A 21,438-nucleotide genomic window follows, 5' to 3' on the forward strand; every position below is an offset into this window, starting at 1 on the left:
GAGAGCGAGGAACCCATCTGTAAACCATCATTTTGAGCAAAAGCCCCATACTCACACTTCGCTACTTCACTTCGTTCCTTCCTCGCGTCCCTTCGTCGAAAAATCATATATTTACTATGGGAAAATGTCGATTTTATGCGACTGTGTGTTCCTTCCTCCTTCGTCAAAACGCTACTTCGTCCGTTTACTTCCTCGAAACGCTCCATCCACGATTGTCGGTTTTTGGAGGAAGTAGCAAAGGAATTATCACGAACACAAAAAAATATTAAAATATATAAAATATATAAATCGATCTTGGATTTCATTCGTAGTTGATTTCTTGATTTGGCAGTACGTCTGTACAGGGTGTCCCATTTTCATGTGTTATGCAGGGTTTCTCGTTTATGAGTCGAAATACAAAGATGCGGTTTTCACATTACGCTGTTACTTTTTTATGAAACTAAAGATGCTACATACAGATATGTCCTAGCTCTCTTACTTCCTAAAATACAGGGCGAATCTGAAATTATTGCATTTTTCGATCCCCTTTGTATCATAACTTATCGAAAAGGTGAAAACGGTCTCCCGTACAGAATGCAGTGACGTAACTATTTCTTCGTTGGAATCTGTCTTTTTTTAAATTGACTAAAACTTATATGTTTTTTTAAATAGGATATTTTGTATATTATTTTATTTTCCTTGTTACGAGCTTTCTAAAATACTTATTTTCATAAACGGGGTAAAAATGCATTATTTAACTTTATTACATAGTCGGCCAGTTTCCGTGTAGTTTATCAAAATATCACGATGCAAAGCAAAATTATCTGGTAAAATTAAGTTAAATAAAATAAGAGCCGTTTAGCAGTTTAGCAGTACCTAAATAAATAAATATGGAGTATATTATAATTTTCAAAAGCTCATAACAAGGCAAATAAAATAAAAAATAATAATATAGAGTGTCCTGTTTAAAAAAAAAGAACAAAAGTTTGAGTCATTTTTCGAAATAGACAGCTCCCAACGAAGAACCACTTTCGTCACTGCCATTCTACCTGAAAAACGAGACACGGGCGGTGGGTAAGTACTCAATAGGTAGACCAAAACAAAAAATCAGGGTATCCGGTATATACCTGTACATTTAGATGAACAGTCTAATTTTATAAAAGGTATTTTCCAAAGACCACATAGTAAATACCCGATATAATACCAGTAATGTCAGGAATACGAGTATATCTACAATATTTCTTATATATATTGTAGATATTATATATTGGTATATTTCTATTCCCGGTATTATACCGGGTATTTACTATGCGGTCGTCAGAAACTCCTTTTATTAAAATTAGAATGGTCATCTAAATCTACATTATACACATATATACCCAGATTTTATTTATCTACAAATTGTTTACTTACCCACCGCCCATCACTGACCCTTTTCACCTTTTCGATAAGTTATAAGATAATCGAGATACAAAGGTTATCGAAAAATGCAAAAATTTCTACTAATTAAAAAATAAAAAGTAAAAGGATAAATACCTTTACCTTTCCAGGATAAATACATATTTATCCTAGCCTTCTTAGTTCAAAGTTATTTCTTATTTCTTATGTGGCATATTTAGTTTCATAATAAGTAGAACAATGATGTGAAAACAGCATCTTTATATCTCTACTCATAAACCAGAAACCCCATAAAACACACATAAATGGGACATCCTGTACATCTAGCAATCGCCAGTCGATATAAAAATAATTCACACACAATAGTCTAAAAAATGGAAGAAAAAAACAATATTGTCTTCATATTTGTGAAAAATGCATGTCCATATTTATGTACTCGTAGCGACAAAAATAAAAAAATAGAAATAATGTGCATGATGCCTTTACAAAAATATCTGAAGAAATGGGGATTGACATCATTAACGTTTAATTAGTATGTCATATTTCATGGTTTCGATATAAATTACATAATAAACTTTGCTCTATTGTTGACTCGCCTTGTACATTCATACTGATATACCTTGTACATGATACTGAAATATTCGGATTTATTAAAAAAAATATATTATTAAAATTCAATTTTTATTTTTGACACGACAAAGAATTGCAGTTTTATAAAATAAAAATTATGCGCCTTTCGGATTTTTAAAATTTTTAGAGGTTACTAGATATTTCGTATTAAACATGTAGCTGCTATATTAAAAATATTTTGTGGTGTGTTGTTGCATAACTGACTAATTTCCAAGCATCGAATGGACGAAGGAAGGAAGCGAAGGGACGAAGGAACGCGAGGAAGTAACGGGAGGAAGTAAGGCGAGGAAGGAGCGAAGTGTGAGTATGGGGCTTAAAACTTGTCTTTAACCTGAAAGTAAGAATTGTGCAGACAGCATCTCAAGAGTTCCATCAGTCAATCTAGCCTCGACAATGTCTAACGATTCCTCCAAGGGAAGGTTAGTATACAGACCGGACCACCGTAGTAGTAACATAGGCAAAACCGGACGAATTAGCGTATACCCGTCCTCCGGATAAAAAGCAAGCGAAAAAATGCGATAAAATAAAAATAGGTAGATATGTGATAAGAATGTTTTAGAATTTGTATTTATTCGTGTTATAATAGCCAAAACGAATACATACATAGATTCTCGCGGCAGCTCTCGTGTAAAATTTATTTTTAAGCAAAATAATGGATGTTTACGAAGTTCGTGAGAAAATTCAAATTGTAAAATGGTATTTCCAAAATAGGTCTTATCGGGATATAAAAACAATTTTTCCCTAAACTTTTGTAAACAGGCCAATTCCATCTTTACCTACTATATCAAGAGTTATTAATAATTTTGAAACACATGGGTGCGTGTCCCCACAAAAACACAAAAAGCCTGATGTGTTGATTAATGAAGAACAGGAGTTAAAGCAAGTGTTCATTTGTGCTACCGCGGATCAAAATCCCACCTTTTCAAGTAATCAAATTGCTGAGATAACAGATTCTTCATCTAGCACGGTTAAAAGAGTCCTTAAAAAGAATGGATACCGATCGTATAAAGCGCGCAAAACTCAAGAAATTTTCCAATTGGTCCAGAAAAGACCAATCTCGGCGTATGGCGTTTTGTGAATCTGTAATGGAAAAGGCCAATTTAGATGAAAACTTTATTCGGCGTATAGTTTTCACCGACGAATCAAGTTTTCCTTTATTGAGTCGGCATAACCCTACACAAGTACGATATTGGTCTCGGGAAAATTTGCACAGATATTTTGAGGTACGCATGCAATATCCTCAAAAGCTAAATGTTTGGGGTGGTTTTGTAGGGGAGCATATGATTGGTCCATTTTTTATAGAGGGTAATTTAACTGTTGCAAAGTATTTGGACTTGTTACAGCAGATTGTCCTGAGAATTCGTGAGTTATTGGGAGAAAGATTCCACAATGTCTGGTTTCAACAAGATGGTTGCCCTGCCCACAATGCCCGTATTGTTCAAGAATATTTGAACAATACTTTTCCCAACCGTTTAATTAGTGGATATGGAACTATTTTGTGGCTCGCTAGATCACCAGATCTTTCTCCCAATGATTTCTTTTTGTGGGGTTATGTAAAATCCAAAGTGTATGGTCATAATAGGGCTAATAATCTGGATGAGCTTCAAGTAAAAATACGAGAGGCTTTCCAAACTATTAGCCCTAATATGTTAGCCAATGTCAGACGGGGATTTTACGACCGCCTAGGTTTCTGTCTAGCACAAGAAGGTGGTCTTTTTGAACACTTGTTATAACTTTTTTATTTAGAGTAATATTTTAGTTTTTTTTTTATTTTATTGATGTATTTTTTAATTTTGGAAATGAGTTTTGAGTTGTGTTGAGAGAATTTATTTATTTTTAGTTTTGGCCTGTAAACACACTCAAATAATAAATATTTAAGTATTTTTATTTTAAATGTTACCTTAAGTGAAGGTAAACACTTAAAATGAAAATAATTAATACTCGGCACTCCTCGCGTCGTATTTCTAGTCTGCTACGACCGACCCGTCCAAGCACAACTGCAACTGCCTACTGCCTGACCAGCCGACTAGCCGGCAGTAAATCTCAAGTACGAACGCAATCGGGTAAGCGTAAATTCGTCCGGCAAGTTGCTATGTTACTAGTAGCCTGGTCTTCTCTGTATAAATTTTCCACATCAAAACTAACAAATTTGTCTGAAGAACCTAAATCTATGTTATTATGTATTAATGTAATTCTCAACAAATAAAGTTGTTTTTCCTACTAGTGGTTGGACGAATTTGAAGGAGCAATCTAACTAGTGATAACTCTCAGGGGCACAACATCTTTGTGAATTTTTGGTGACCCATAAAGATGTGGTAGTTTACTGTAATGTGGTGTGAGTGATATTCTTAAATTATCAGTTATGAAACATAAATTCCTACCTGTTAATACAAAATACAAGTGCACTTAACAGTAAAATAAGTGTGGGTTTGACTGCGGAAAAAAGCTATACCTACCACTTAAAACTGTATTTATAATAATAAAAAATAAAGAATTTAAAAAAAAAAACTTTATTAACTTTATATCAAAATTTTAAGCAATGGTTTATTCTTTCTTATATACAGGGTGGTCCGAACTGTATTCCGGAAACTTCAGCAGCATATTCTGCAGATGAAAATAAGTAAAAAAGTTCTTATAAATGTATGTCCTAAAATGCTTAGTTTCGGAGATACAGGGTGTAGAAGTTTCATTTTTATTTCGATTTTTTCCAAATAATTTCTGAATAACATCAGTATTAGGATGAAATTTGGTGTCTGGGAGTTTTTTGATATGAGAAATTCGAATTTGATGTCAATATGGCCCCTACTTATAGAGGGCGCCACCTACATATTTTTAACTGGTTTGAAGAGTAATAACTTTTTGTCCGCACCTGTATAAAACTACAAAACTACTAAGTAAAAAATATACATTTACGACGTTTTTAACGTAAAAAAGATCTCTTACTAAAAATCGCTACGAGTAATAGTTCTCGACATATTTGAAATCGAAATTATCAATATCTGTCATCATTGACATAAATTAAACAGGTTGACTAAATAGTTAATAGACGGAAATCATAAATTTGAAATGTTTTTGTGCCAAATCATCATCAATCATAATTTTTTCGAAGAAAATTTTATGATTAATTTAACAAAATAAAAATTTTCCAAATTTATCTTTTTAGTCAAATAACTATCTAGGTACACATGTTTATTTTTTGTCAGTAATGACATGTATTGACTATTCCCATTCTAAATATCTCGACAACGGTTGCTCCTAACGATTTTTACTACGAGACATTTTTTACGTAAAAAAATACAAAAATGTATATTTTTTCACTCAGTAGTTCTATACAGGTACGGACAAAAAGTTATTACTCTTCAAAACAGTTAAAACACATGTAGGTGGCGCCCTCTACAAATATGAGCCATAATGACATCAAAATCAATTTTCTCATATCAAAAAACTATCAGACACCAATTTTCATCCAAATATTGACGTTACTTCAGAAATTATTTGGAAAAAATCGAAATAAAAATGAAACTTCTACACCCTGTATCTCCGAAACTAAGCATTTTAGGACATACATTTATAAGAAGTTGTTTACTTCTTTTTCAATACAATATCTCTTCATCAACTTTGATGTATTTTAAAGTTTAATATATTTTGTTCTAGTGGGCCGATTTTGATGATTTTTTAAGCAGTATGTAGCCAAATTATTTGACTTTTTAGTATCTTTTTCTAAATTAAAAGTGAAACTCCCCATCTGTTAATTATACGAGGGAAAACGAAATGTTATTTTAGTGAAACATAAATCGAAATGTTCTTACGATATTTTGGTGAAAGTTTGAAACACCCTGTGGAATATGTTAAAACAACAAGAAGTTTAAAAATTGTTTTATCATCAAGATACATCTTTTCTCGATAGTTTGTTTTTTGGTTCACCTCAATAGCTTTATTTTTGAGATATTCGGTTTTGAATAATACTACGAGGAGGAGCTCGTACGACTGAAGTATGGAGAACAATAAAAAATATGAAGAGAAACACTAACGAAAAATCATTTTCTCTTATAAGTATAGAGGATTGGAAAGAATACTACACGCAATTATTAACAGAAAATCGAGAAGAATTAATGAACAACGCAAAAAAGGTATATAGAGATATACCAGAACATAAGAACTCAACACCTATTACAACGGAAGAAATAGAAGAAGCGGTTAAAGAAATAAAAAATGGAAGAGCACCCGGACCCGGAGATATTGTAATTGAAATGATCAAGTGTGGGGGGATAACATTATATGAGAGAATTAAAGGCTTATTTAATAATTGTTTACAACAGAGAAAGACACCTAGTGAGTGGAAAATTGGATATATTTCATCTCTGCATAAGAAAGGAAACAGAAATGATCCAAATAATTACAGGGGGTTGTGCGTCACTGCTACTTTCTCAAGACTCTGGGGAAGAATTATACAAAACAGAATAAGAGCTGAAGTTGGAAACTATATCCGAAGATCAGAATGGCTTTACCCCAGGTCGGTCATGTACTGACAATTTATTTGTTATACAACAAATAGCAGAAAAAAAGATAAGAAAAAATGAAGAAATACATATAACATTTGTGGATATAAAGAAAGCATATGATTTTGTCCCGAGAAATAAGCTGTGGGTAGCATTAGAAACTATTGAGGTTAGACAACATCTTATAGAAGTTATCAAAGAACTGTACACCGATAACATCAGTTATATAAAACAAGGAAAGATACTCTCGGAACCCATATGTACAACGAAAGGTCTGAGACAAGGTTGTTGCGTATCCCCTCTTTTGTTTAATATTTACCTGGAGATAGCTCTTAGGAGGTGGAAGAGATCATGTCAAGGAATGGGTATTCCAATTAATGAGGAACATCTTCTGACACTTAATTTTGCAGACGATCAAGCAGTATTTGCTCAAGATTCCTTTGACATGGAGTTTATGCTCAGGAGACTATATACTGAGTATCAGGAATGGGGTCTAGAAGTCAGTTTAGAAAAAAACAGAATACTTGGTATTAAATTCCGACGCCAAATTTGATATTCTAATTGACGACAAGGCAGAAATACAGCAGGTAGACACATTCAAATATGTAGGAGCTATAGTTGATAAAAATGGAATCGGTGGGACAGAGATACGACAGAGAATTCAGAACGCGAGGAGAGTGGTAGGGGCACTCAACTCAATCTGGTGGGACAAATATATTAATATAAAGAATAAAAAACATATTGGCCAAACAATGGTAGAATCGGTCTTATGCTATGGGCCCTAAGAGAAGAAGATAAACGGAGAGTATTGGCTGTAGAGATGGATTGCTTACGTAGAAGCGCTAGAGTGTCCAGATTACAAAGAGTGAGAAACGAAGAAATCAGAAACAGAACATCGGCACAAGAAACAATAATTCAACGAATAGAGAAGAGAAGTTTGAGATGGTTTGGTCATCTAATGAGGATGGGGGACACCAGATGGCCAAAACGTGTATTCAAATGGTCACCCACTGAAAGAAACAAAAGGGGACGCCCGCGTCGGTCCTGGAACGATGGTATACGACAGGCAATGAGAGATAGGAATATCGAAGAAGATCTCGTGTATGACAGAGATGGCTGGCGATTGAGACTGGGAAGGCAACATTTAGTTGTATAATCTGTATAGTACAGTAACTGTATTTTTATAAGATTAATCCCAAATATATATATACTAACACGTTTTCGTAATTTTTACATTAAGACCTTTCCTTTGTTTTTGGTCCTAGTCAACACATCTAGTAAGTTCTGGTTCCGAAACAGGTCTTCTTGACATAAGATTTGCTTCATTTACTCTTCTTATAGCCCGTTAGTTGATTTTTGCAACCTTCCTTAAGTGCAATTCATTATAAATTTGAGAAGCTGACAATTGGCAGTCTTAGCGATAAACTTACAATAAGTCGATCGTCTCGATTAGAAGTTCTCATACGAAGGTTCCTGGACGTCTAAATTGACGTCCTCATGGACGTGGTCATAATTCAAAAACCACTGAGTATACTCTATGGTATTAAGGTATTTTGGAAAAACTAAAAAACTTAAGTGTAAAAATATATTTGACTCACCCTGTATATCTATAAAAATATTTTTTAAATGTTTGGAATGAAAATCTCCAATAGGAGTCTTGATACAAAGCTTTTTCGGAACACGGAGCCCTCTTGTATTAATTGTATTAATGCATTTGTATATGTGTGTTTATTACTAAATACTAAAGTGAAAGCAACGAATTTAAATGGGTAAACTTTGTAATATATCTTATTAACAATACAATGCAGAAAGTTTTATAAAAATTCGTTCACAGTAAATGAATTCTGAGGTTTGCATAAGGGCTTAAAGCACTCCACTATATACCTATATGGTGTTAATAATAATTATTGTTGACTTTGAGCACAGAATATCTAGCTACGCATAGCTAGATATTCTGTGCGTAGCTAGATATTCTGTGCTTTGAGTCTCTTCTTGGAAGTTCGTTAGCATTTTTAATGTTTTAAATCCCACAGTACCATGGATTCCAAACTCTACTAACTCTGTCACAAGTTCAGATACTAAGACCGAAATAGTCAACACTAAAAAAAATTATATCAAAATAGTTACCTACTAAATTATGTAGAACGACAAAATATAATATATTTTTAGGTAGCAAATATAAATGTGATAATTTAAAATCGAAATTCAGAGGGAAAAAAATTAACTGCAAATTGAAAAGCTAAAGAGAAAAAAAAAGATATACACACAGGGATTGAAAAGTTCTTCGCGGTGAATACAAATTCCGGATTAATTAAGCAATCTGAACTGTATAAAATCACTTTGTGCACTTTTAGAGCAAAATCGGTTGGTAAATTGACCGCGCGATCAAAGGTTTGGCGGTTAATTAAACGTGTTCGGTTCTGAAAACAATGTAATGCTAAAATGGGAAAATAGCCGTGTAACTCCCTAAACTAACGAATTCATTTTTATCTATTTTCAAAAAGTGAGGGTATTTTTTATAAAAAGTCTTATATGGAGCCTATGAATCTTATTCCCTCTATTCTTCTCTTGAATCATATATAAAAGTTCTACCTTTCATTAATATTATTAGTTCTACCTTTAAATCCCTTAGATTTGTATTGATGATCTAATCACTTATACCGGGTGCGTCTCAAAAGTGGCTCACCCCTATAACTTTTTTATTTTTTCAGATAAAAAAAAACGAGATTTAGGTTGATAAATTAGGATTGATTGACGTATTCAATTGTTTTTGGTCACTTCCTGTTTCACCGGAAATGACTACAACTTTTGATTTTTAAATGGCACCCTCGGTATATTTCTACTTTTTTCGATAAAAATGACAATCTGCATAGAATGACATATCACATGTCAACTTTCGACATTTTCACATATGGTTTATATGAAATTGTAACATGCGGTTCATAACGACAATTTGACCCCAAATACCAAGTGTGTGGTACCAAATTATTCGTAAAAAATGCTTTTTCCAAATATGCTAATGACCACCCTCGTTCAATTTGAAAAAATTGAAGATATGATTAAAAATACGATTTTTCCAAGGCTCCTTGATTAAAATTTAGTGTTTTTAACACAGCCACGGCACTAGATTGAAGTTTTAAATATGATTTCTTTTTAAGCAAAAATGTTCAATATTGACATATGATATGTCATTCTATTCAGAGTGTCATTTTCTATCAAATAAAGTAGAAATATACCAAGGGTGCCACTTAAAAATCTAAAGTTGTAGTCATTTCCTGTGAAACAGGAAGTGACCAAAAACAATTGAATACGTCAAATCAATCCTAACTTATGTCATATACTACCAAAAACCAACAAACACACCAAATCTCGTTTTTTATCTTAAAAAATAAAAAAGCCATAGAGTTGAGCCTCTTTTGAGACACACCCGGTAGAGGGTGTACATAATAAGCCCAAAATTGGGGATTTCATTGCTTTTTTGAAAAAATAAAGCAGGTTTTTGAAATAAAATTTTCCGGTTAGATCTTTCTGTACAAAGTTAACGTTTGTTATACAGTGTGAAATAAAATCGCAATATAATTCCGAATTTACAAAACCACGTTTACCAGAGGGCAATATGTCGTATTACTGGATCAATTATTGTAGTTGACAATTGTGCAGTTTTGATTAACTATTAATACAGAATTTTATTTTTTCTTTGTTAAGTGCTCTGGATCTAAAAAAATTGTATGGAGACGAAAAACCTTCTAAATTGGTTGTTTTACGTTCTGGGATCAGTTCTAGTATTCGTTCGCCATCACTGTTACTAGCGAAACCACTAGTACACAAATTACATTGAAGCAGTGATTCGCTGTTCGTCGCAGTCGCCAATCAAGTCGTTTAAAGGTACAATTCCGAAAACGACCGCAGCAGCAGACTTCAGGCGACACTACAGGTTTCTATAGTTTTCAATGGGATGCATTCTAAAGTAGGCGTCATTGCCGTCGAACGGCAGGCCTCGCTTTAACTGCAAACCGCAGTACCGCTTACGAACCAGTATTGCAGTCAGGTGGATGACACTTCTTATGGGAGAACTGGAAATGGTTGAAAACTTGACTACAAGCGATTTTCTAGGAATCTTCCTTACCGATAAATTATTGACAAGAGTGACAGATAAAACCTTGACATTCTTTCAGTATAACTGTTCATCCCTTTTTCTTTCTAAAGTGTGCGTTGAAACGAGACAAAAACAATTTTTTGTAACCCATAATTTGTTATTCGAACACCACTTTTCTCCTTGTCGGGTCGTTGACGTTGACTTGTCGCCATTTTATTTCTTTTGTTTACACGCTGCAGTTTGCTTTGTAAATTGAATACATAAATTATTTAGGCAAATATAGGTTTTTGATAAAACTCCTTGGACTAACGTGTTGGTAAGTGTTGATAAATAAGTTTTTTTTCATCTTAACATGCTCATTGTCATTCTCCTGATTTAGGTGACAGAAAAGGATCATCAAATCAAATTGAATTTTATATTTTTTCATCCCAGGACCGATAATAAAATATATATTTTATGGATACCTTCCTAAATATCAACGAGATGAGCCATCGGAAGAAAGGGACCATAGTACAAAACAGAAGGGTGATCTTTTTTCTTTCCACTTAGGATATTGAAATTATTATAATTAAATAATAATAATAAAATAATTAATAATACTGTAGTCGTGTTCGGCATTATGCTCTGAGAAATATAGATAAACAAAGAACAACAGATATAAAGCATCCCAGAGGAAAAGAGAGGCAATATCTGTACTCTCTCTCTCTCTGATATTTGTGAAAGTTATGGCAGTTATTGTTGTAAATGTCATCTTTTAATCGACCTGAAAACTTCGAGCAAAAAGATGACACTTTCAACAATACCCTGACAGATATCAGAGACGATACAGGTTCTTCCTCTCTTTTCCCCTGGAATACTTTTAATTTATTATTCTTTGTTCATCTAGATTTCTAAGAGCACTATGAACGAACTCAGCTTGTATGTTTGAAATAATCGTCCAGCTGGCTTAAAAATGATGATCGATGATATTTCCTATATAATTCATAGATGGCTTCATTTCTAAGCCATCTATGACGCCATTTTTTTCAGTTTTGTTATAATTAATTTTGTCTCTTGTGTAACATTATTCTTTTAATTTTATTAATTTATTTTGTTGAAATTAATTTCTGTTGTATATTTGATAATGATATTAAACATATGTTTAAAAAATGGTGTATTTTTTGTGTTTTTATGTATGTCATAATTAAAAATAAATGAAGAATTAAAAATTTTTATTTTTTTAAACTTCCCGCCATGCGTTACAATCTAGTCCGTAGTTCCTACAAGCGATATTGGGGGCGCTAGTAGCAGTAGACTTGTCAACAGTGTCAAATTTAAACGTCAATTTCACTTTCCAATATTTAGCAAGGCGCTCGCACTTCTCCTTGTGTATGTGTTTTGTGATTGCAGTCATGCAGTCGACTTCACGGCCTTCACGCTGAAAATATCGTACCTACACGTGGTCCAAAATGAGTTTTTCGGAAGCCGCCTATTTATGGCGAGCCTTGTTTTAATATCGTCATTAATGAGGCTTAGTACAAAATGAAACTGTCTTTTATTTAAACGGCAATAGCTTCTAAATATGGTTTCATTACACAACAAATGTTTTTGTATTGTTTGGCACTAAGTAACTTCCCTTATCTATTCTATTTTTATACAAAGGCATTGTCAACCTTCTTTGTTTCCTAGTATGTATTAGTAACACATCATCATCATCATCTTCCTCTTCCAACAAGAGTTCGATAATCGCGGAAGAAACTGACATGTTTCCTCGAGGAGTTCTGATCTACGACTGCAGGACTATCTGTGTCGCTGTGTTCTGCATTAATCCGACCTCAGAGGCAACGGCAATGCGGTTGCAGTGTGCGGTCTGTAGTTGCAGTCGGTCGTTGCGGTCATATTCGGAATCATACCTTGAAATCATACGAACCAGTATTGCAGTCGACTTCGCGGTATTCATGCTGAAAATATCGATAATATCAATAGTTTCAATAAGTAAATATCAATAAGATCGAATAATAACAATAGCTTCTAAATATGGTTTCATTACTCAACAAATGTTTTTGTATTAGCACTGAGTAACTTCCCTCATATATTCTATTTTTATACAAAGACATTGTCACCTTCTGTTGTTCATCATCTTCCTTTTTCTTCACAAGAGTTCAATAATCGAGGAAGAAACTGACATGTTTCCTCGAGGAGTTCTTATTTACGACTGCAGGACTATCTGTGTCGCTGTGTTCTGCATTAATCCGACCTCAGACGGCAACGACAATGCGGTTGCAGTGTGCGGTCTGTGGTTGCAGTCGGTCGTTGCGGTCATATATGTCAGAACACAGCGACACAGATAATCCTGCAGTCGTAGATAAGAACTCCTCGAGGCAACATGTCAGTTTCTTCCTCGATTATTGAACTCTTGTTGGAAGAGGAAGATGATGATGATGCATACGAGGAAACAAAGAAGTTTGACAATGCCTCTGTATAAAAATAGAATAGATGAGGGTAGTTACTCAGTGCTAATACAAAAACATTTGTTGAGTAATGAAACCATATTTAGAAGCTATTGTTATTATTCGATCTTATTGATATTTACTTATTGATACTTATTGAAACTATTGATATTATCGATATTTTCAGCGTGAAAGCCGTGAAGTCGACTGCAATACTGGTTCGTAAGCGGTAGTGCGGTTTGCAGTTAAAGCGAAGCCTGCCGTTCGACAGCAATGACGCCTGCTTTAGAATGCATCCCATTGAAAACTATAGAAACCTGTAGTGTCGCCTGCAGTCTGCTGCTGCGGTCTGCAGTCTGCGGTCGTGTTCGAAATTGTACCTGCACCAACGAACCCGTTCCTTTAATAAGTAAAGGTCAATCTGAGTTGACCAGATTCGTGTCTGAATATTATGTGACAATAAAAAATGCAGGAAATTGTATTCTAATTGCATCATCTCAAAATAAATATCTAAAACTACCATGGTTAACAGATACCGAGACAGATATTAACAGAAGAGATATGATTACATATATTTTGTTTAACTTGGTCTTTAAATTTTCAATAAACTTTCATAACTACAAAATATGCCTCGGATTTATTTTTATATTCAGATTAATATAAAACGTCATTATTCAACAATTTTAGTTGCTATCTCTAATCACAATATTTCAGTAAAATGTTTCCATTTTTTAATTAATTCTAAGCCGATTATTACATAAAACATTATCTCTTTATAAAACAATATATCCAATTATACCTAAAGAGTTTTATTTCAAAGCTGAAAATATGAAATTTTAAAAAGACTTTAATTTTCTGAATTTTGTTATTTCTGCTTTTATTTAACCGTCTTTATTAAAAAATAATAATTTTGTTATATCAATAAAGCGTCAATTATCATATATTTTTCAAAATAAATAATAAACTCGCGAAGGGAGATTTGTTATTTAGTCGTTATTCTGTTTTTTTTAACATTTTGGTGAGTTTTTTTATTGATAGATCACTTGCAGTGGCGAGCTTTTCGTATAAATAATTTACAAACCAAGGCTTTACAATAATTTGGGAGAGGAATGAATAAAACAGTGTGATTTTGGCGATTTAATAGTTAGTACAGTGAAGATACTTATTTTTATAATATATCTTTATATATCAGGTGCGGCTCGTCAGGTGCAGTATGTGAAGGGGCACTTCACCGAAAAAATTAAAGAAAAAACATTACTGCTTAAAATATTAATTTAGTTTAATATATTTACATGCATCTAAATAATAAAATGATAATTTTTTATAAGTTATTTATTTTTTTCCGGGCGGACCTCTGCATAATAGGTCCACCGCATCGTTAATTCCGGCCGAAAAAGTAGCATTATACGCCCGCAGACGCCTACAAGCCAGTGCAAGTGAAAATGTTTCTATTTCTGAGCCAAGCGGCTGCACGGTTTCCATGGTAACGTGACGTCAGCCTAGCGGCAGATGTAAATCCCCCCGCGTCGAAGTTTATTATCGGCGACCGATGTGAATGAGTTTTTGGTTTTGGGCAGTTCTCTTCGTCTTCCTTTTGTTCAGGAAATGCGTGACGGCGGCGCATAAATTATACATTTATGCTAATATTCAGCTACTTCGGCGAGTAATTAACCGTGTTAGGACTGTAAAGTTGTTGTTATTTATTGTTGTTTGTTAATGGCTTTTGTTGGTTTAACTTAACGTTAATTTTTGCCGATTTTGCTGTTTGTTTTGTTGTTGCGTTTTAAAACTGTTTTGTGTGTGTATGTGTTAAAAAATGAACCCAATTAATGACTTGGTGTGCAATTTATTGGAAACTCCCTTCAGACGGTGGACAGATGAAGATAAGAGGGATGTTTTATCTCAAGGGCGACCAACTGAAACTTTAACCATAAATTGCAAAAAAGAAATAAGAAAAAGCAAATCTTATAATATTAAATTTAAGTCTTCCTGGTTTTCTGATTTTAATTGGTTATGTAGTAGTATTGTTAGTAGTAGTTAGTTAATACGGTTAGTACCTAATATAAATAAGTCAAATTTATTTTGGTTAATATTGCTTAGTAAACATTAATGTAATAATTGAATAATAATTGAATGGCTCCTCGGTTGTAACCAACAATTTTTTCAATATCGAAATTTCAGTGAAAAACCCGAGGAAAAAACGCTATACCTATGAAAATTACAACCTTGTTTCACTGAAATCTCTGTTTTGAATAAAATGTCGGTTACAACGTTTTTCGGGGAGGCCATTCAATAATTACAATGTTCGCCATAAAGTTGGATCCATATGGACGTTTTTTTTGGTATTAGATTTAAAAAAAAACTTTTTGTGGCTATCAATTCTGCTTTAAAAACAACTTAAATGCACCAAGTCAAAGTTGAAACATAATTTTGTTAGTCACTTTTTTTAAATAATAATAGTTTAACCAATTTTTAAAAATTTCTTTTAAATATTTTGTATTTGACAGCTCCCAGATGTTAGCTGTCAACTTTGGTTTGGTGCATTTTAAGTTGTTCTCAAAGCAGAAGTGATTGCCACAAAAATATTTTTTAAAACTCTAATATAAAAAAAAACGTCCATATGAATCCAACTTTATGGTGGACACTGTATATAATGTTTATTATATTTAATTTAAATTTAATTATATTGTCACTGGAATGCGAAATAATGTGTTTATCGAAAACTGGTTGTATCTCTTTTTACTTAATGCGTTTTAGTCCAAACTAAAACGAAAATATGATAGGTATTAGTGTATAAATAATAACAAAAAAAATATTGACAAAATGTTGAATGCAGCAAAAATTTTTCAAATATTTTAAAAAATGTTGACAAAATGGTGAATGCGCCAAAAAAAATTTCGCTTGCCGCGCAATTTAATAAAAATAACTCTTCACCTAATTTTTTACCCACGAGCCGCCACTGTTATACATAATATAAAGTTATAAGATTTTCATGTTCATCTGAAAGTTCTGGTACGTATATTACCCTACTTTATTAAAAATTTAATTTTATTATAGATAGGCACATCAGTACATCAATAAAGAGGCAAGTATCAGATCACTTTTCATAATTTATAAATGATGAGCTCGTCTGCTTATTTTCCGTTAAAGAAACTTCCGTTGTTAGGTAACGTAAACTGTATTAAAAGGTAATTTTAGAGTTTATATTTTATCCATAGAGTACGAGGCCCAGAAGACTATCCTCACCGAGACGTTAATGTTGACATAGACAACTTTTATCAAATAATCAATACCAATTTAAAATGTACCCGTTTAGACTACTTTTGGCTTTAAGTTTAACATTCTATCCAAAAGTCGTTATTTTTTATTTGCTTACGGGCACGGCAAATGTAATGTAATAAAGTAGTTAAATGAGAATAGCAAAAAAGTATTTTAAGTTAACTCTCTCCTTTTCTACGAAACCTACTTTATTTGCGCGGAGTCCGAACCGCGGTTCTCGGCCATACGATTACCTACCGAATTTGCGAGTGTCTATAACCACTAATACTCACCCCAAGTAGCATTTATAGTGGCAGATACATAACTGCTACTATCAAAGCCACTACAAAGTGGGCGGTGACCATCGGCGGCTACGTCATATATTCGTAGCTGCTAAGTAACTGCGACCAAAATGGGGAAAGATTTTGAGTAGCCGGGTAGTGTCTTGGATAGTTTTTGCCACTAAAAGAATTACTATAATGCGTTACTATAAAGTAGCCTACTGGTGAATGCGACTTATCTGTTACGAAGCTGCCTAGTCGCGGGTTCGTGGCAGCCAAGTGTTATTCACCGACATGTGGAACTTTCGTTAAACTGTTATGTTGCGTTTAGACTTGAGCACGCACGCCCTGATCCTTCGCGAATGCTCAAGTGTAAACAGCTGTGCGCGCACGCTCACTCTGAATCTGCCTGTGTGCGAGCAGCCGCGAACGTGAGCCGTCTGGTGTCGGTTTTTGGTCCGTGCTCAAAGGGATTTTATGTGTGCGCGAACGCTCAATTTCGACCGGCAATTTGTTTTGTCTGCGTTCGTGCGTGCGTGTGTAATTTCTTTTCGTTTTCTTTATTAAAATTATGGAGTGGATCAATGAATCTTCGTTATTATTAATTGAAAAATATGAAAAGTTGCCTATATTATGGGATGTTAAACATTCTTTATATTATTAAAAAATCAAAAAAAAATATAACTCAGGGCAAAACCTTGTAGATAAAATTAATAACTTTAATAATTAATTCTAAACGCACCATTAAACTTTATTCGCAGTGACCTCTTCATGCAATTTCACATTTCATAAAAATAAATGTCATGATGGAAAATAAGTATGGAAGCCATTATTATTTTTTCGTTGTTTACCGTGCGATTTTAACGCCTTTTTGAAGTAAATTCTAGAACGCAATCGACTTTACTAAATAAAATAGTGGGTTTATATGACAACATTTTCGAGCGCCTCTCAAAATATTTCAAATTATTATATTATTTGCAATAGAAACTCATGTAGTAATTAGAAAATAATAATAATTTGCTTGAAACTGGGGCCAAATTGTAAAATATTAATCCACCGTCAGAAATAACAAAATAACTAAGGAAAAAAGCTTTAATCTAGGTATATTTAGCTTGAAAACGCATGATGTTTGAGCCATTTGGGTGTTCGTCTAAAAAGTCATGAAAAAAATATGGCCGAAAAATACTTTATAGTTCCATATGCTTCCACAAAGTACCGGGAACAATAACATATTAGGCCAAACCCAATCTGTTTGGACCTTTAAAATCTTCGGATTGATAAAATGACAATTGTAGCTACCCAAAGGCGACTTTATAGAAACAATAACTTTTTTGGAACTACATGGTCAATGATTCTTTGGAACCATAAAGTGATTTTTCCAAGAAAGTTTCCTGCGCCACCAAATTGCCACTTAATTGGAGCGTTATGCTACACCGATCGCGGCGGTGGCGACTATACATTCCATTGGTTTGGTTTGGTTTGGTTGCCCTAATATTAGAAAGATGTATTCTTATGATAGTATGAGCAAAAAAAGAAACGATGTCCAGATTGCTTCGAAATGACCATCGATATACAATATGACAGAGATCTTCATTTCCAAGCCATCTCTGGCGCCGTTTTTTTCGATCGTATTATATAATTATTGAAATATTTATAAAAAAACTTTCTGGGGTTGCTTAATTATGACGAGTCTACCGCTTTTTGCCACTTGAATAACGTATTTATTCTCTTAAAAAAATTGTATTTAAATTTGAATATAAAGTGTCACGACAATAAATACCACGACAATTTAACTCGAAATACCATGTATGTAGTACCAAATTATTCGTAGAAAATGCCTTTTCCAAATGTTTTAATGAGCCACCCTCGTTCTATTGGAAAAAAACTGAATTATTATTAAAAATACGATTTGGTTGTCTTTTAACGGGCCAGGAAAAAGACACGAAGAACATTAAACGATCAAATCTATTTTTCCAAGGTTCCTTGATTACAACTTAGTGGATTTCACTTCTAGATTGAAATTTAAATTACTCTAGATTACACAATATTAGACGCAGACGATGGAAATAGATACGATTCAATAATTAGTCAATTAAATAACGATCAAAAGAAAGTAATCAATGAAGTCAATTTACAAATCTCTCTTTCAAAAGGGTTGATTGATAACTATAACAAAACAATAACTACTCTTAGCAAAAACCTAGAAAACCTTCAAAACAGATTAAAACTCTTCCAACACTCTTGTAACAGTCTTTTTTTCTGGAGAGCTATTACTAACGCCTAACAGTCGGTCTTTTTGTTCTCGGGCGCCACCCCCAAAGTTTAAAGTGTTTGAGAGACCACCTCGGCCAGTACGGGTAGCTTTTCTACAGTGGCGAATCCAGGGAAATGGGGTAAAAGCCAGTTAAAGTCGAATATATTCCATAACGAGGTTTATTTAAATAAATTAATTATGAATCCAATATCTTCAAATAAATAAAATATGAAGAAAATACTAAAACATGCAATATCGCAAAATCTAACACAGAGAAATTAAATCAGTTAATTACAATAGCAAATAATTAAGTTCATAGGATTTAAATTCAAACCTGTAAAGAAATATTATTATGGTAAAATAAAAGAGGAACCTTAATTAACTTCTCATGAGGAAGTTATATCATATGAAGAGGAACCTTAATTAACTCCTCCTTAATAACTCCATGAGGTGATTTTCAATTTTTAATTAATAATTATAATTATTAATTTTTATATTTAATTAAAAATTTAATATGGATGTGAAAGTGTTATAGATTGTGATCTCAGCTTGGCATTCTGTAATATTTCTTTGTACAAGTAATTTGGATAATTTTAACTTTTATGATTTTACCCGTATTTTATTGTTTTGTTACTTGACTTTGTTCGTTTTGACAAAGACGTTTTTTTTTAAATAGTAAAAAATTTAAATAATTTTTTTATACAAGACTGTGAGTTTGAGTCTCCTGTCCCTCAGTAGAGGATTTAACTAATTATTCATATTTAATTGTAATGACTTTTTTTCGACCGAGAACGCAAACCTGCAAAGAACTGTAGCGTTCCTAATTGCGACAATAAAAATGGCATTTTTTTTAGTTTTCCAAATCCCCTCAAAGATTCGAATTGTTTTGTACTTTTTTTTAGTTTATGTTTATAGGTACGTAAAATACATAATTTATAATAACATCAATAATGTTGTTTTATTTTTATAAACATTCATTTTTTTTGGTGTGACAAAATAGGTATATTAAAATTAAATTATATGTTATATATAAATTACAATTTTTTATTGTAATTTTTAATATATAATGCAATTTTAATATACCTATTTCGTTACAATTAAAAAAATGTTTCTGTAATATTAAAAAATAAATAAATAATAAAAATATAAATATAGGTATCGATATTTCATGAATTTAGTGCGCGAACAAACTTAAGGGGCGCTTCTTTTACTTTCATTTCATGGCATATAAGTCAAAATTCTAAAGTCATTTTTTTCTCTTATTGGACAATCTGAATGAGTATTGTTTTGTTCTTCCCATTGCTAACTGATTTTTTACACATACTGTATAAAACAGTAATATCATTTTTGTAACATTTATTTGGAACCTTTTCAAATATATTTGCATAAGGGACTGAAAACTTCTAGCCAATTATAGATTGATATTTTCCTGCTAGTCATTGATATATTCCTGCTAGCAATAAATCTGCTAATAATTCATTTGTGTCCGTAAAAACCGTCGTCGGCAATAGGCAATGTGTAATGTAACTAAACGTCATCCAGTGGTAAATTTGACAATTAAAAATCGATCATATAGTACCTTTTTTAAAAGAAATAGCAAATTTAAAATAATAATAAAAGTGTATACCATACCTTTACATAAATATCAAACACACTGTTTTTTATGGACTCCCTCCTTTTGATCGTGTATGGGTCCAAAATTTCTTCATCCTCTGCCGATGACAGCGGTTGATTGTATTCTACCTCGTCATCGTCAGGATCGTCTCTACGGTTATGCCTTCTCAACGATCTCACTCTCACTATACTTTTATGCTGTGGAATGTCTTTATCGTTCATATTTGTATTTAATAAACAGTGCACTTTTTATCGGATATTACGAGTTTTTACATGTTTTTCAACTTGGTTACACATTTGTAATAAATGTCATATGTATAAATTAGTAAAGTAATAGCTGTTAGAATAATTAATATAATATGGTAGATTTGCGTCCTTATGTATGAAATGGCGTTCACAAGTTCACAGGTTTAGGACAAGGAAATAAACAACCTTTTATTTAAAAATTGCCCACCCCACCAAGCAAAAAACCTCACATTACATTTGCAACATTGCAGTCAATCCCCAAACAGTTTGCTTTGTAATGTTGATTTCTAAACGTTGTGTCGTGATTGATGAAACCTTGCTACAGAAATATTGTTTTTGAATGGTGATTAAAACGTTTTTTCTGCAACATTGCAACAAAGATTCAAATGAAAGATTTGTGCAAGTTAATATTAATTAATAATATAACAAATATACCACAAGATCGAAAAAAACGGCGTCTAGTTGGCTTGGAAATGAATATCGATGACATTCCCCGTATAATTTTACATATAAAATGACAGCGATTTTCTTTTCATAGCCATCGCTGACGTCTTTTTTTTCGATCATACGGTATAAGCATGGTATAAGTTAGGTTAGGTTAACGCACTTGTTTTGTACGTTTTTAGTATCACATTTTATGCTTTTCGAATGAGATTTTAATGAATCTAAATGTAAGTATAATTTTATTATTATGTGTGTTTTAATCTAAGGTTTTAATAATACTTAGCCATGAATAAGTATAACAAATTTTGTT

General features: G+C 32.8%; 1 protein-coding gene across 1 annotated transcript in view; it reads right to left on the bottom strand.

Moving 5' to 3' along the window:
* The window catches only part of LOC115878328 (polycomb group RING finger protein 3-like), a 105,532-nt gene extending 84,808 nt beyond the window's left edge, over window positions 1–20,724 (bottom strand). Inside the window, exon 1 of the mRNA XM_030894798.1 lies at window positions 20,457–20,724. Coding sequence (XP_030750658.1) covers window positions 20,457–20,660 — 204 coding nt within the window. The 5' untranslated portion in view covers window positions 20,661–20,724. The remainder of the gene's footprint in view (window positions 1–20,456) is intronic.
* Between the last annotated feature and the right edge of the window lie 714 nt (window positions 20,725–21,438).

This window comes from Sitophilus oryzae, unplaced genomic scaffold (genome assembly GCF_002938485.1).
Source record: "Sitophilus oryzae breed Bouriz unplaced genomic scaffold, Soryzae_2.0 scaffold_1508_pilon_pilon, whole genome shotgun sequence".
NCBI lineage: Eukaryota > Metazoa > Arthropoda > Insecta > Coleoptera > Curculionidae > Sitophilus > Sitophilus oryzae.